At 42.6% G+C, this 17,504-nt stretch overlaps 1 protein-coding gene across 1 annotated transcript in view; it reads left to right on the top strand.

The window, feature by feature from the left end:
* RYR3 (ryanodine receptor 3) overlaps positions 1-17,504 on the top strand; it is a 393,465-nt gene that overhangs the window by 296,189 nt on the left and 79,772 nt on the right. The window contains exons 56-62 of the mRNA XM_012649115.1: positions 1,738-1,853; positions 2,364-2,431; positions 3,374-3,495; positions 9,512-9,561; positions 9,970-10,030; positions 11,839-12,077; positions 13,410-13,491. Of these exons, the coding sequence (XP_012504569.1) occupies positions 1,738-1,853; positions 2,364-2,431; positions 3,374-3,495; positions 9,512-9,561; positions 9,970-10,030; positions 11,839-12,077; positions 13,410-13,491 (738 nt within the window). The remainder of the gene's footprint in view (positions 1-1,737; positions 1,854-2,363; positions 2,432-3,373; positions 3,496-9,511; positions 9,562-9,969; positions 10,031-11,838; positions 12,078-13,409; positions 13,492-17,504) is intronic.

The following is a 17,504-nucleotide window of genomic DNA, read 5'->3' as shown; positions in this document are numbered from 1 at the left end:
ACCTAGATGAATGTTTTATATAGGATAGTCTTGGCTGCTTAAGTCTTAAAGGTCGAATCTGTTTTCTCCCTGGTCAAATGTTAGTGGTGGGCTGTGCTATATAGGATCATGCTTACCTGGGTCCTTGTAGCATGAAAAACAAGCTAGTGTTCGTTTCTATCCTGCTACAGCCATTCCTCCTAAAAGCAATGTTTGCTGAGCAAGCTGCTGTTTTTTTTTTCTTTTAGTTTCCTGCAGAATTTTTGCCATTGAATGGCAAAAATAAAAATAAATAAAAATCTATACAAATATTTCTATTGTATCTTATATGAAAAAATAACAAGACTTATTTGCCATATTGTCGAACAGGAAAGGTCAGACAGCAGGAGACAGCCTCCGGGGAAGCATTCGAGAAAGACTCTCATCGTCATTTTAATCCTGTTCTTAACACCAAGATAAATGTGTAATGTGATTTGCTGATAAATAACTTGCTCACAGCAATGAAAAATTCCCTTTTTCTATAACTAAAAAGGAAGTCAAGGAAATAGGAGAATCAAGGAGAAAGATAATTGAATTCAGCAAACATATCTGAGTAGTAATTTACCATGTACAGGGCCCTGTGGCAGGCACTTGGATGTGCAGATGATCAGGCGAGGTCCCTGCACCAAGGAGAACTCCTAGCTTCCCCCTGCCCCTGCCTCAGACTTGCTCTGTCTTCAGCTTCCCCATCATTCAGTGGCAGCCCTTTCTTCCAGTTGCTCAAGTCGAAAACTTTGACTCCTCTTTTTCTCCCAACCCACATCCAATCCTTCAGGAAATCCTGGTGGTTCGACCTTTAAAATATATCCAGAATCTGTCCACGTCTCACCCCCTTCATGCTATCACCATCCTTGCTGAGATAGCTTCCTACCTGGGCTCCCTGCTTCTACCCTTGCCCTGCTGTCCATGGTCCATTTTAAATTTAGCAACCAGGGAAATTCTGTTATAATGTAAGTCTTATCATGTCACTCCTCTGCTCAAAACTTCCAATAGCTTCCCATCTCACTCAGAGCAAAAGCAAAATTCTAAGGATGGGCCACAGGGCCCTGAAAGATTTGTTTCACTTCCCCCCACACACCCTTCTGACCACACTTCCATTCGACCCACACTGGCCTCTCTGCCATATTCCTTCAACTCAGCATGCACACTCCTGCCCCAGGATCTTTGCACTACCTGCTCCTGTGCCTGCAAAGCTCCCTCCTCAGAAGTCCATATGGTTCATCTCCTTCAAGCCTTTACTCCAATGTCAGTCTCACAGTAAGACTAACCCTGACTATCCTATTTAACATTAAAGTCTGCAAACCCTCATTCCTCCACTCCTGCACCTTTTCATTCTGCTTTAATTTTTCTTTTTTTCCATGAAATGTATTAAATTCTAGCATTCCATCTAATTTGTATTTTGTTCATATTTGTTTACTGTAGCCAGTATGTACGTGCCTTCCATAAGAGCAGGGATTTTTGTTTTCTCCTCCAACTTATCCCCGGCTCAATACTTGTTGTATAAGGTCTTTCTGAAAAATCTTTTCAGAAATTATCATAGAACAGGCATTACTCGCTTACACAGGCAGGTTCCTAGTGCAGGGGGAAATCAGTCATGTCACTAAGCCAGAATAACCATTATCATTTGGAAATTAAATTCAACACTGGTAGGATTGATGATGTACCAAAGTCACGTGGTTATCTCTGTTACTTCCTGGGGTTTGCCTATTTCCAACCTAGAGGTATGAAGGATATGGAGCTGGATGCCTCCTCCATGGAAAAGAGATTTGCCTATAAGTTTTTGAAGAAGATCTTGAAATATGTTGATTCTGCTCAAGAGTTTATTGCCCATTTGGGTAAGTATCATTGTGAAATATCACAAAAGAATTTGATATTCCTTTATCAACGAAGGATCCTTTCATACTATAACTGTTCAAGATTCATTTAGACATATGGTTTTGGAGGGAAAGGAGTGGCTGATATTTCCTCCCCCTTCAAAAAAATCAATTTGGTCCTTAGCTTCCCTACTGGATTGAATTGAACCTTTTGTCATTGTTTTCATACAACACATCTGAGTTTAACTTTTCCATTGTTTTGCTTTGTGACTATAGATGTATGACTCAACCTCTCTGAAGCTGCTTTCTCATTGCTAAAGTAGAGAAAAGGGTAGTGAAAGAGCTTAGAGAATTGGATATAAGAAATAACTAATCAGCACAATTGTAAAGTACTTTGTAAAATATAAGAAATTTTGTGAAATCAAATAGCCTTTTTATGGCCTTTTGAAAAGCTGCTCTGTTTCTAAAATGCTGTGATTGTTTTTTTGTTTTTTAACTCTGGCCAACTTTGTATTACCCGTGTCTTTGTAGAAGCCATTGTCAGCAGTGGGAAAACTGAAAAATCTCCCCATGACCAGGAGATCAAATTCTTTGCCAAAGTAAGTGGCTTTCTACACTTAATCAAAATGTTCTCTTCTTAGGATCTCCACTATTTAGGGCACAGGGTAGCTGATCCAACAGAGATACCTAAAACTCTGATAGCTTCTGTGAGTTGGATGCATGTTTCTCTGTGTGGGACAGTCCTGAGGCAGGTGGGTGGTCCGAGCCTGCTCATCCCTATACCATCCCCCAGGGACCCTGGTTCTTCCTCCCTTGCTGCTCCACTATCTCCAGAGCTATGGTCCATGTCAGGGTGGTCCAGGCTGGCTCACCTGCACTGCATCTGTGGGAAAGGGGAAAAGAAGAAGGAGAGTTGAGTGGGGGGAGCTACTGCTTTTTAAAAGTTCTATCCTAGTGGCTAGAACTTAGTCATTTTATTATAGCTTCATCTATTTGCAAGGGAGACTGAGTAATGCATTCTCTAGCTGGGTGATTCTCTACGCAGTTAAAACACAGGGGGTTCTAATGCTAAAAAAGGGGAAAATGAATGTGGGTGCCAGTGAGCAGTCTCTTCCACACAGCCCTACTCAGAGGACTAAAGACATAGAAGGCCTTGAGTAGCCTTGCTCTGAGAAGCAGAGACGGAACACTTGAGGCTGATGTTGCTAGGCCATGCCTCCAGTGTACCTGTTGGATGCAATGCTCAAGAAGCCACTTCTGAGTGCAGGTGTCCCACAAGGCTCCCCTGCAAATGCTGACCCAGGGCTGCATGCACATTTCTTTCGGCCCTTAGTTGATGGCCCTCTCCTTTCACATAGCCCCAAGGCCTCTGGTTTGAGACATGGAAGAAGAAAATGTGATGGAAACTGGGTAGAATTTCCTGAAAATTCCAGAGTCAGTGTTCACAGGCTTTTTGCTCACTGAAACTAAACTTTATAAAATGAACCAGAGGAAGGGCTTTGGCTAGCTTTCCAGAAGTTTGTTTATGCTGGGTTTTCCAGGTCCTCCTCCCACTGGTTGACCAATACTTCACCAATCACCGCCTCTACTTCCTGTCGTCCCCTCTGAAGCCCCTTAGCAGCAGCGGGTATGCCTCCCATAAGGAGAAAGAAATGGTGGCCAGGTGAGTCTGCAAGAGAAAGAAAAGGTCGTGGTGCTGATGTGATTTATTTAAAACGCCAGGTTCCTGGAGACTTAAATGGTGAGTCTTTTGGAGAAATGGAGCAGAGCCTGATGATTGGTAGCTCAGGGGAGTTGGTTATCATCTTGGTTTTGAAAGAAATGATTTCCATACCTGTCTGTATTATTCTAGCAACTAAGAGAAGGGCCGTGTTTGGGAGTGTCGGTGGGGCTTGGGAAAGATCTGTATACTCAAGTCAACATCCATCCTGAAACACCCTTTAGAAGAGGAGGAAGATCATCATGAAGCTTGGGAAATGCAAACACACAGCACTGAGAACAAACTTAAAATTTTTTAAAAGAATCAGATCTTATTGTGGATGATCTGAAATTTTAAAATCTAGAACAACATAATTCAATTTAAATTCCCAATAGGAAAATATTTTTTCATCAGAAGCACCAGCCTGCCTACTCATTCCAGTAGGCATAACGTGCAGATACCTTAACAGGGATGAGAACAGAGGGATGCGTCCTGATCAGGCTACGTACGAGATGATCCCACCATGCCTTGGGTTCTCTGTATTTGATTAATGAAGGACATGGAATGGGGTAGACTTCTAGATAGCAAAGAGTTAAGGACTCCAGTGTTAGTAGGCTATCAACTCTTTCCCGAGCGTCTATTGGCAGTGAACAGTGTACGTTATACTGTTAAGGGCCCAGCCATTAAATATCACCATCTTTGAGACGATATTCAACTTTTGGATTCAGCTAAAATTTATTAAACAGCATGGCTAAGCAGTGAGCTCAGTTTTTCATACATAAGACTTATTGCCCATTTGTCTATGTAGCATGTGAAGCATTACATCGTTTCAAATTCTAAGAACTGTGTATTGTTGATCTCCATTTTGCAGATGAGGAAACTGAGGTTCAGTCAGGTTCACCCCGGTGCCCAAAGTGACCCAGGTCTTAAGTTAGGCCAAGTATAAAAGCCCAGTCCCCTCTATCCACATCAAATGCTATTTGTGCTGTACTGTAATTGCTTTTTTCACTTAAAACAGGAAAAGCCTCATGCTATCAAAATGAGATAGCTTAGAATCAGGTACTGATCGAGATCACCTAAACATTGTCAGAATGCACCAGTGTATTTTGTTAGAAACTTGGAGAATGATGGGGAAAGTGAGATATATATTCAGATAATCCAATGGAGGGTAGATGTGCCTGTCTTCTTCATCTATTTTTCTTAGATTATCAATTCATGGAAATGTAACATTTGTTCAACCAGGCACCATTTAGTGCAGCTGGAATACAACCTAGAGCTGATCAGCCTTGCAAATAGCTTTCAGATCATCAGTGTGCTTGCCGCCATCCCCCAGAAGCGGTTTGTGTTTGCACTGGATGTGTTCACATCGCCAGGCTCCTCTCGTTGGCCTCCTTCGCTGTTGTTCCCCCTCTTCTGCGTCTGATGCTGCCCACCTACGGGTCCCACACTCTCCTTGGGGGCCCTTTAATTTATTGCCTTTGCATTCTGAGATGAAGGAGAGGTGCCGGGGGACTCTGGCCCCTTATAACTCTGGGCTAAGGACAATGCTTTCACTTAAACCATGGGCTCCATAGGGGACAAGCAGGAGCCTTTGGAAATTTCAGGTCCTACCCCTGACATGCCTGAGAAAACACTTCTGATAGTGAAGAGAGCCCTGTTAGTATTAGGATCAAACAACCCAGCTATCTCCTTTAGGTAGAAAAATATTATTTTGTTTTTATATAGAATGTGTGTCCACTTAGAAGCATTTTTGCCAGAAATTTGAGTATATCCAGCCCTGATTCTGAAAACTTAGAGAGTCATATGACTGATTACTCTCTATTTATAGTGAGAAAGCTAACACACGGAGCAGTTAAGGGGCTGCACCAAGATGGCCAACTAATCGTAGGCAAAGCCACAGAGCCCACGTTCACCAGGGGCTGTCCCTCTTTCCCAACACCCTGAATTTGCATCACATACACATCTCTGAAAAAACAAACACCATGAGAGCAGAAAAAGAAGAAGCAATTGATACTTAATTTTGCCCTGGGTGGCTGCCAAATTTCCATCAACTTATTATGAATTCTCTTAAGGTCAGGAGGTTTCAACTTATTTCCACTGCAAGAACAAATAACCAGTCACAGGGAACTTTGGTTGTGGTTTTCCAGTAGACAACCCAGAAAGACCCAGGGCATTCACTGAAAACCATTTAAAGGTGAGCAAATTTCCATCCCCTCCAACACTCAGGATGTATTCCTTCTCCATTTGAGTTGTCCTGTTGAGCTATGGTCCCCAACCCCCAGGCCGCAGACCGGTACCCATCCGTGGCCTGTTAGGAACCGGGCTGCACAGCGGGTGGTGAACAGCAGGCAAGCAAGGGACGCTTCATCTGTATTTACAGCTGTTCCCCATCACTCGAATCACCGCCGGAGCTCTACCTCCTGTCAGATCAGCAGCAGCATTAGATTCTCACAGGAGCGCAAAGCCTACTGTAAACTCTGCATGCGAGGGATCTAGGTTGTGGCTTCTTATGAGAATCTAATGCCTGATGACCTGAGGCAGAGCCAAGACAGTGATGCTAGCGCTGGGGAGTGGCTGCAAAAACAGATTATCATTAGCAGGAAGGTTTGACTGCACAGAGACCATAATAAATCAGTTGCTTGCAGACTCATATCAAAACCCTATCAGTGAATTAAGCTGCATCTAGTGGCAGGCTTTATAGTGGCAAGTGAGTTGATGTACTTCAATTGTACAGCTGCATCTGGTGGCAGATTTAAGTCAGAATCCAACACTTATTTTAGTCCACATGTGGCCTGATCATTATTTTATTTACCACTTCCATCCATGCCTCTTTCCCACACTGTGCACTTGTCTCAGTCACAGTTTTGGTAAGTCTACAAGCTAATCCTAGCAAAAAATAAACATTGCTAGACAGCTTCTTTGAATAGGGGAAAGATGCAATGGTGAGACAGCAGAAGACTCTCAGACTGCCAACAAAACGAAAGCTGCATTTAAAAGAAAATACCAAGAGTCCTACTTAAATTACGCGTTCATGCAATAGGTGATTCACATTCTCCAAGCCCACTTTGTATAGCATGTGGCGATCAGCTATCCAATGAAGCCATGAAACCTTCAAAACTGCTTCACCACATGGAGACCAAACACCCTGCTTTAAAAGATAAGCCTTTGGAGTTTTCAAAAGAAAAAAACATGAACATGAAGAACAGAAGCAATTACTGAAGGCCACCCCTTCATCAAATGTGTCTGCACTGCAAGCATCATTCACAGTGGCTACCGCATTGCTAAAGCTAAGGAGCCCTTTACTGTTGGTGAAGAGCTGATCCTGCCTGCTGCTAAGGACATTTGCCCTGAACTTTTAGGGGAGCCTGCAGTTCAAAAGGTGGCACATGTTCCTCTTTCGGATAGCACCATAACTGGACAAATTGATGAAATAGGAGAGGATATTGAGGCACAATTGCTAGGATAGATGAGTCACTGTGATATGCATCCAGGTTGACAACCCTACCGATGTTGACAACAAGGCAACAATGCTTGTTTTTGTGCGATACAGTTTTCAGGAGGATGTGCATGAGGATACGTTATGTGCACTTTTTTGGGGGGGAGGGGGCCAACCAACACCACAACTGCAGAACTATTAAAGTTTTTGATTGCTTATCAGGAAAACTTAATTGGTCATTTCGTGTCGGTATATGCATGGACGGAGCGGCTACCATGACTGGATGGCTTTCTGTTTTCACTACTTGGGGCAAAGAGGTCACTTCTGAATGTGAGTCTGCACACTGTGTCATCCATAGAGAAATGCTGGCTACCTGGAAAATATCACTTGAACTAAACAACATTTTGCAGGAAGTGATTACAATTATCAACCACATTAAAGTACGTGGCCTTAACTCATGTCTGTTTGTGCAGCTCTGTGAGAACATGGATGCAGAACACACATATCTTCTCTTACACACAGAAGTGAGATGGCTTTCTAAAGGTGAATCACTGGCCAGAGTTTTTGAGTTACAAGAGCCACTCCAGAGATTTCTTTTAGAAAAACAGTCACCACCGATAGCACATTTCAGTGACACAGAATGGGTCGCAAAACTTGCTTACTTGTGTGACATATTCAACCTGCTCAACAAATTCAATCTGTCACTTCAGGGAAGAATGACAACTGTGTTCAAGTTGGCAGATAAAGTGGCCGCATTTAAAGCCAAACTGGAATTATGGGGGTGACGAGTGAACGTTGGGATTTTTGACATGTTTTGAACATTAGCAGAGATTGAAAGAGACTGAGCCAGGGCCTTCTTTCTCCCAGCTAGTGCATGATCAGCTATCTCAGCTTTCAGGAGAGTTTGAGCATTACTTCCCAACCACAAAATACGCCCGAACTGGGAAGGAATGGATCCACGACCCATTTGTGAATAAGCCAGGCGAATCAGCTTTGTCCGTGCTCGTGATCAACTGCTCGAGTTCACAAATAATGGTGGCCTTAAGAGTATGTTTGAGACAACTTCAAATCTCCATACGTTCTGGATTAAAGTCAAGGCAGAATTATCCTGAGATTGCCACAAAAGCACTGAAAAGCCTGCTTCCATTTCCAACATCCTATCTTTGTGAAGCAGGGTTTTCTGCAGTGATAGCAACCAAAATGAGATTATGGAGTAGACTGGACATAAGCAACACACTTCAAGTGTCACTGTGTCCCATCACCAAGATGAGACCATCTAATTGCAGGCAAACAAGCTCGGGGCTCCCACTGATTCTGCATTGTGGTGAGTTGTATAATTATTTCGTTATATGTCACAATGTAATAATAGCAGAAATAAAGTGCACAATAAATGTCTTGTGCTTGAATCATCCCCAAACCATCTCCTCCTACCCCCGCCCTGGTCTGTGGAAAAATTGTCTTCCGTGAAACCAGTCCCTGGTCCCAAAAAGGTTGGAGACCACTGCTGTAGAGGAAATTCTGCCCTGAGTGGGACAAGGAGCCCCATGACACTGCAAGAGGCTGGGAATGACCTCAGCTCAGTCTCACCAGGGAACCCCATGGCCTGCACAGGTGGTTTTTATTCTCTTTTCCCTCTTTCTGTTCTGCTGCTTTCTGAAGGGATGGCAAAGTTCTTCTCTGCCCATGCCAATGTCAAATAATGTCAGCGTTCTGAGGAATCTCTTCCCAAGAGCATCAGCAACACAGGTCACACGATGGCCATCGTGCCCCAGGGGGGCTCCAGCAGCAGCACGTTCAGGAACGTGGATGGGGCCCCTTTCTAGCTGTACAAAGATCTCATTAGGCACCGTGGAAAGTAAAACAATGAGATACAGACGAACCTTCAAGGGGTTCCACAGTGGAAAATACAGATGAGAGCATGGAGAAGGGTCAGAAAACACAAAAGCATCACACATGAGCTTTCCTGGTTTCCAAGGATTCAGCTAGGACAGTAACCCAGTCAGACCGGAGACTGATGGGAAATGACAGAATTCAATGTTATTAGTTTAACACACTCTCACCTCATATCTAAACCATTAACATTTTCCAATCCCAACTTCTGGCCCACATGACAGCTAAAGCTTCACATCCCCAGATGAAGTCTAGAAAATGGTTTGCAATTCATTGCAACGATGGAAAAATGCTTCCTTCCAGAACATTCATTTATTCCTGAATGTCATACACATGAACACCTCAACACATGATACTCTGTAGCAAGGAAAGTTTGCCCCGGGTCAGTGAAAACTACTGCAGTAGTTGCAGAGGGATCGTTTTCAGTAAGGGCGACGCTGCCTGCAAGGTGCTTTCATGGTTCTCCACCAGGACGGTGTGCACCACACATTCTCCTGAGCGTGGTCCAGAGCGTTCTATGAAAGGAACGTAGTGCATCTTCCTAGAGTGCCAATTTGTGTTCTCTGTTTTACAGCATGGGGGACAGGGCAGGGATACAAATCATTAGTCCTTGAATCTCTGTGACTTTCTGAATTGCATTCTTTTCTGTTTCAGCCTATTCTGCAAACTCGCAGCTCTTGTAAGACACAGGATTTCCCTATTTGGTAAGTGGAGAGAAGTATTGCTAAAGTCTGCACTCCTCCCTGTAATTAAACTGAACTTGCATTTTGCCTTTATTTGTGGTTTCCTCAGACAAGCTGAGCCTTGGGACTACGGTGTCACCTAAATTTGCCATAGAAAATTGGTCCAAAGCATGATAAATGACCTCTCTACCCCTTTAACTGCACAGATTTTCCACACCAATGACTGTTTTAAGCTCTGCCTCTGACATCCATCGTGAAGCCCAGGCTGTGTCAGGCCAGAGACTAATGCAGTGTCCCTGAACGTGGGCCTGGGACTTTGTGTGTTGGTGGTTAATTATGCTGGGCTCTGGTTTGTGCATGTGGAGAAGATTGAATTTAAAAGACAGGCTGAGTGGTTTTTGGTGTCACAGGTGATATCTTTTATTCCAGGGAGTGATTCTTCCACAATGGTGAGCTGTCTTCACATCTTAGCTCAGACACTTGACACAAGGTAAGTCTGCCCAATTTTTTCCAGTAGTTTCTCCTGGCTCCCTCTCATCTCATCTCACTAATTACTGTACTGAAGAGAAGCCGAGATGGGGCAAGGATGAGTCCGACCCTAGAAGTTGGCACTCTGTTTCTCAGTCCACGTGATGCGGAGCTGCTGTCATGACATAGACTAAGCACTCAGGGCTGAGCATTTGATCAGTTCTCATCTCCTCTTACTGAGAAGTTCATCTTTCAGAAAACACCATATATACTGTGGCAGAGTGCCACTTCGTACCTGATTCTCCGCAAAAACGGAAGAGCTGCCAGATGGGTGGTGAGACCACAGGCACCGGGGGACAGATGAATGACAGCACACTGAATTCAAAGTGGCCAACGCAGTAAATGCAGGGAGATCTCGTTTCAAAAGGATCAGAGAAAAGGATAGATTTTGAGCCCATGGCCTGGGGCTCTGAGAGGAAGTCTTAAAAATAATACTTAAATTCTGGTAACATTAACATAAATGATGTTATTAAAAAAGAGAGTCGTATTATAGTAAAAAGAACTGACAGGGAGCTTTTTTTAAACACCTTCATTAAGAAGGCCCCTTGTCGAAGTTGGGAGGTGGCCACCCCTCCCAAGACCCAATGCAGAAGAAAGGCACCAACCCAAAAGATTGGCCCAAAGGTAAAAAATCTATGGTGAACTGAGAATGGCTACAAAAAGAAAAGGTTAAGGACCATTAAAGGGAATTTTAGGGTTTTTGAGAGAAACATGTTGTGGAGATGTTAGAGTAGCACAAAGTTTGCAGGGTCAGACCCAGGCATCCCAGCCTACGGAAATCACTTGCCATTGGGATGAGGAATCTTTACTCCAAGAAACGTGTAGAAAGCCTTGGGAGAGAGTCTAGTTTTTTAAAAAATGCAGTTAGTATGCTTAGTAATCATTTCTGACAAAATCTGTGACTAGGAGGTTAGGAAGTGAATGCTCACAGGATAAGATTGAGCCGCGCTGACTTACATTTCCTTATTTTTATTGTCCCCATGGGTTGGATGATTACCAGGAAAATGGTGTAGATAAAAAACGTCTGTCCTGGAGGCAAATCTGTCACAATGTTCTGAATAAGATACAGAAATATGGAAAATTATAGATGACTTGCAGGCTTTGTTCCAGTTCTAAGTTTTGTAATACAGTTTTGAGGGAAAGCCTCAAATGCCCGTAGCTAATCTCCATTCCCACAGGACACATTTCAGTGTTGTTTTTCCAGTGGTCTATTAAGCTGTTTTAAAAGGGCTAGCTGTCCCTTTTCTCTCCCCTCGTCCAACCCAGGACATTCCCGCAAACTAACAGAGAGCTAAGCTGCAGTTGACGTGTTTCCTTGCTCTTTCTCTCTCTTTATAAGAGATCCTATATCAGAATGGTTCATGTTTCTTGCTAGTCCTTCAAAAAGTTGCTTAACCTACAGTGAGCTGCAAGAAAAGCTCACCTCCCCATCCTTTTGATTAGCTATTTACAGAAAACTAGCCAGCCACAGCTTTCTATAGGCAGCAGGTCACCAATATCAGTTTCATTCTAAATTGTTGCCTACATCTCCTGAAGAGCTGAGTGATAATTCTCTCAAACTGAGTACTCTGACCGGTCGCTAGCCTCTTTGAGATTATGTAATCTGGGTTTCTTCCTGGATGTTAACTGTTCTCTCCATTTCTACTGACACAGTGTGGTCAGATGACCGTAGTGACAAATGTCTGCCCAGGTTGCACTGCAAGTCACCAGTCTCAAGGATGGGATTGGCCAAAAGTTCAGATGATGCTTCTGGTTTTTGTTTGCTTGCAGGACTGTCATGAAGTCGGGCTCAGAGCTGGTGAAGGCTGGGTTGCGAGCATTCTTTGAAAATGCTGCAGAAGACTTAGAGAAGACTTCGGAAAACCTGAAGCTTGGAAAGTTTACCCATTCCAGGACGCAGATTAAAGGCGTTTCACAGAATATTAACTATACCACGGTGGCTCTGCTGCCCATCCTGACGTCCATCTTTGAGCACGTCGCTCAGCATCAGTTTGGGGTGGATCTGCTCTGTGAGTCCCGCTGCTGTTTGTCGCGGATTTATAGGCACATGGCCACAGATAGAGGTGTGGGACCCGTGCACTTATGCTGACCTTGAGGACAGAGTAGAGAGAGAATTATTCCATACTCTTTTCTTCTTAGATTAAAAAAAAAAAATGAAATGATAGGCTCTTGGAGGGGGAAGAAATTCCTTAATTTGAGTATATAATATTTAATCTTTTCCCATTTTTGTTCTGGACCATAATTTCCCACCCACTAGTGTAGCTCTCAGCTATTGCAGTCTCCCTTAGTTTGAAAAGATTATCTGAGCAATACAGAGGGAGGTACAGGTGTGCTCCCAAGGTTTTTCAGGTATCATTTTTCTTGGTAAGAAGCCTTAATTTATGTATTGGATATCAGGAGCAAAGGAAAGATGCTAACATTTCATTATCCGAGTCTTCAGAACAAGACCAGGGTGGGTCAATTTTATTTTAGTTTGCATTTAGCACCAAGTCCAACCCCTCAATGCACAGATTTGCCACCAAGCTTCAGTTTCATTCATGCTTTAAAAGTTGGCACATGATTTAATTTAACTGGTTGTTGACAGCTAAGGCTGTGTCTTCCATATCTTTGAACAACTGAAAATCAGTTATTTCTGTTGGATAGGGATTGAAGTAATATCCAAACTCATTATTTTGTGTCATGAAAACAATGCAGTTCCTTGATTGAAAAATAAAACATGAAATTAGTTCTGATTGTGTTAAAATAGTCCCAGCCTTGGTGTGAGTTCCAGACATGGCTCGGACATGTAGCCTACAGATTAAACTTTACGCGTTCCTAAGCAAAACATGCCCTTCCCCTAGGAAACGTGATAAAATCATGATACAATTAAATTGCCTTTTGAAAAATAGGCAGACATGAGGAATTTTGCTCTGTCTCTGAAGAAGATCAGGCTGTTGGACGTATCCTTTTGGGAAATGAGCAAAAGGTTCATTCAAGCTTCAGGTTTTCTGAGTCTTCCTTCCAAAGGAAGGAAATACTGCACTGGATAAAATTTGACTAAAATGTCTCCCTCTATTGGAAAAAAAGAATCTACTATGGAAAGACCCATTGGTCAAATGATTCCTTTCCCTGTGAAGCAATGTGCTTCTCATCATAAGCCCCACAAAGAAACCAGGATGGCTGGATGGAGGATGTTTGTCTCTCTATTTTCTCTCTGCATTCAAAAACTAGCTATAGCCTCTGTCACTAGTTAAGAAAGATATTTTTTGCTCTTGACCGATGCCCATACGTTTTTTTCTTTTCATGGACCCTCTCCATGTGTGGGACTGATGTGCGGCAACGACATCTCTTCTTTGTTTCAGTGAGCGACGTGCAGATTTCATGCTACCACATACTGTGCAGCCTCTACTCCCTTGGGACAGGAAAGAACATCTATGTCGAAAGGTAATTAGTGAACAAATGGGGTAACACATTTAGGCTCAGAAAAATGTTACTTACGGTTTTTTAAACACTTAACACTTAATAACATCTTTTCAATCTAGCAAAACCAGAAATGCTCACTGACATGGAGTGGTGGCTTTGAGCCTCGGTTATGAAATGTTCATGGCAATATAAAGGAATGCAGTGAGGCTGTTGAGATTTGTGACTTCCGTGGAGACAGCTGGTGGACGTATGTGGCGGGAGGAGCAGTATAGCCAACCTAAATCATGCGCTCATAACCAAAAAATGTTGAAGATATGTCTGTTTCTTCAGAGTCACAGCTTCCAAATAGCTTCCAGAGTTCCTGCGGTTAAAGCCTGCTGAGAAGCTCAGGGGACATGAGGCAGTTGCTTTAGTGTTTAATGAGTTTCTGTGTGATACAACCCTGGACCTCTACCAGTCTCAGCTGTCAGATTAACTAGAGTTTTAAAGAAGTGCACACTTTGGTAGCAGCAATGCTGGTCAATAATCTGAACACGTTTATTGGCAGAGATGCTTGGGTTCTAGCTTTGCCCCTCTGATCTGCCTGTCACAGGGGGGCCTTTGGCGACCCCTTGCTTTTCAGCATCAGATGCCATGTGTTGTCGTTGTGTTTAATCCGTGGGGAAGATTGGAAGGATAAACAGTATTATCAAAACTCTGGGCTTAATCTTATCCTTGGAAGACTTTCTTTTTCTTTTTTTGCCTTTTCAAACAAGCAAACTGGAAAGAATTCAGTCTGTGCTTAAAATTCTTAATCTAAACATCCCTTGGTATCTACTTTCCGTGTGCTACCTCTACTTATGATGTTTATCAAACAAACTAACCATAAGCCCTTGTTTCATGTCAGAACTTATATACATTCCAATTGCAATTTCTCAATAAAGACCCAGAAAACACTTTGGGTCCTTCAAGAGCTAAAGAACTAATGACTTGAAATCATGTACTAGAGACGAAAACGTGTTGAAGAAATGTCTTTTTCTTCATCATCACAGCTTCCAAATAGCTTACAGAGTTCAAGAATTAGTTGAGGAACGAATGATTAAATTTGTTTTGATTATGATTTTGAGTCCTTATAATTGTCTAGTTTTCCTTATTGTTTTACATCAAATATGGATAAATAGTTTTGTCGTTTAGGAATAGGAACTGGGCAGACAAAAGTTTTAACCACATATATACCACATCAATAGGAAAATCAACAGCACTTTTTTCAGTTAATACTGAATTTCACTTAGGGAAGGTGTTTTTAGTTCATTTCTGCCATTGAGCATTAGTAAATATTTCCTCAGTATCTTTTCTTATTCTCTGGTTATAGGTGTATATATACATCCACCCATATGTGTGTGTGTGTTTTTCTTTGTACAATTTTGTGTGAAGCTTATGCATTCTTCTCATGGGGAAAAAAAAAGGTCAACTCTGAAATGTCAGACCGTAAAAAGACTGCTCTTCATATAACTTTTATCCATTATTCGTGTATTCATTCCAGGTTTATTGTGTATCTGCGGCGCTGTGAATATTGCACTTGTGTTTTGTTCTCCATGTTGGTAGAAGTCAAGGCTTGCAGAAGCCCCGTGGTCAAAGCTGCCCCTATTGGTTTTTTTCTATACTTTTTTCTGAATAATTTTTCCTGAGATGTGTTTCTCATCTGTTTCTTTGTTGTTAGGTACATTGGTAGTTCTCGAGAATGGAGAGGGGGTGTGTGTGTGTGTGCGCGCGCACGCACGAGAGCGAGAGAGAGAGAGAGAGAGAGAGAGAGAGAGAGAGAGAGAGAGAGAAAGAAAGAAAGTAGAGGAGAATGAAAGGGGAAGAAACAGCAGGCAGCTTCACATCTGAGAAGCCGGCTGAGAACTAACTCTCACTAAATCAGCAGTGCCTTTAGCCCTAGCAACCTACCAACGCTCAGCCTCTGATGTCCTCCCCCAACAAAAGTAAGCAGCTGGCCCAGGTGAGAGGTTGATGAAACTCTCAGCGAATCCTATACTCATAGGTCTTTTGCTTAGCAATTTAATGTGTGTTTATCCTCTACTTAGAGAACTCTGGTCAGTGGCTACAAAGCAGGTTACTTCTCACTCTTCAACTCCACCTCACCTTCAGTGGTTTCTCCAGGCCTGGAGACCAGGTCATAGGAACAGCAGAAGCATGTATATTCTTCCCTACTCTGTTGCCATCTGCCACTCTGCAATATGGAACCTGGCCCCACACATGTTACCCACCAGCTCTCTCATGGCCTGGTCACACCCTTAATCTTCATTGTTTCAAGCAATAGCTCGTCTTTTGTCCCTCTTAAAACCCCCATAGTTATGTCCAGAGATTTCTGTGCTCTCTTCAAGGTATGGAAAGTATGTTTCCATTTCAGTATTCCCAGTTGATTTGGTCCATACTTTATGGTTTGAAGTTGTCACATATTTTCTAATTTCAGCAAAGATCCAGATTTCTTCCCAATTTTTTTCCTCTTTTCTTGTGAGTTCTAGGGAGAAAAGTGCAATAAACTCACCATTTCTCTACTACTTTTTGCTGAAGTTTCCTTGACTAATGAATGACTGTAGGAACATAAAGAAAACACTAAATATTTGGTTTCCAGCTATACCTGGAGTGTGCTTTATGGATAGAAAAGATTCCAGACACCTTGGTGATAGGGTTGACTCTGATGGGGAAAGCCATTGATTGAATCAGGGTAGAGATATTTCTTTTGGAATATTTTCTAATTGAGACAACACTGAGAATGTCATTGACAAGCGGAGTTTTCAGATACAAAATTTCAGAGAAGGATAATGGCTTTGTGCATTTAACCCCACGGAATACTTGCATTCCATAACATGGAGATGCTTTGATTAATTGAAAGAGCATTTGATGGGGATGGGTCAAGAAAACAAAGCTTGGAACTTGGTAACATTAAACACTGAATCTCAGTTTTATTTCACATGAAAACTGCATTTTCCACTTTTCACACTTTAGCCATCCTGCTTAGCTCCCTTTGACCAATTATTTCTGATTAGACATTGCATATGTTCCCTGAACCTCTAAGGTCACAATACTGCTATCAATACCTGTGTCCTGCCCCTACCCCCACTGTGCTTTCTGCCTCTCTGCTACATGTAATTTCCTCTTTTTAACATCCTCTGGGATATATATCAAGGAACTTTCAAAATCGCAAAGCACCATTTGTGTGTAAGGCATCATTATTATTATTACTATGACGACTTCATCTTTGCCTGTGTTCGGAACAATAAACATTGAAGAGGCAAAATGCAGATCCATGGAAATAAAATCGAAAGATTGACAAGGAAAGCTTGCTACTTGTCAAATTAGGAAGTAACCAAAACCAAAATACAAAGTGAACGTTCTTCAGTCTGTCACCACTGACCAAGTACCTATTTTGTGAAAAATACTAGGTAGAAAGAACTAAGACCAAGGGGGAAAAAAAGGGGGAGTTTTCATATTCAGTGATAAACTCTTCCAGTAGACCTTTGGGTTACTATGGAGATGTTTGGTCCACACCCGCACTGCCCCCTGGCGGGGCACTAATGACCAGAGGAGCTTTAAAACAGCAGGCTTTCCTTTGCCTAGCTCAATCCCTGCTTGGTGTCGGGGCCAAGGTCATTCGTGCTGATATTTCCCAGCTAGAGCATTAATTGGCAGATTTCTGGGTTTTACTTTTACAGAACTTTTAACAGCTAGGCCAAGAGAGCTATTGTTTATTTCTCTTGGTAGAGCAGCTAATTAGCATCACTGTGTGCTCCAGACTAGACATGTCCTGTTGTGGAGCGTGGTGAGACTCAGGTTAGTCAGGAATTAATATCAAAGAGGACAGGGCCATGTCGCCCTGCTCAGCGCGGCACTGGGAACTAAGACTTGCCAACTGTCTTTTGCCCCAAGGATTGCCTTTGTATCTGACTAACTTTCCAGAAATCTACTTTTGAGAGATCATGATCTTAATTTCAGTGAAAGAAAAAGAGAGGAAGAATGGGTCAATTTGGCACCAAGGCAATTCAGGCCCC

The sequence above is a fragment of the Propithecus coquereli genome, unplaced genomic scaffold (assembly GCF_000956105.1).
Source record: "Propithecus coquereli isolate 6110/MARCELLA unplaced genomic scaffold, Pcoq_1.0 Scaffold3, whole genome shotgun sequence".
Classification (NCBI taxonomy): Eukaryota; Metazoa; Chordata; class Mammalia; order Primates; family Indriidae; genus Propithecus; species Propithecus coquereli.
This window is presented reverse-complemented; position numbering and strand designations above follow the sequence as displayed.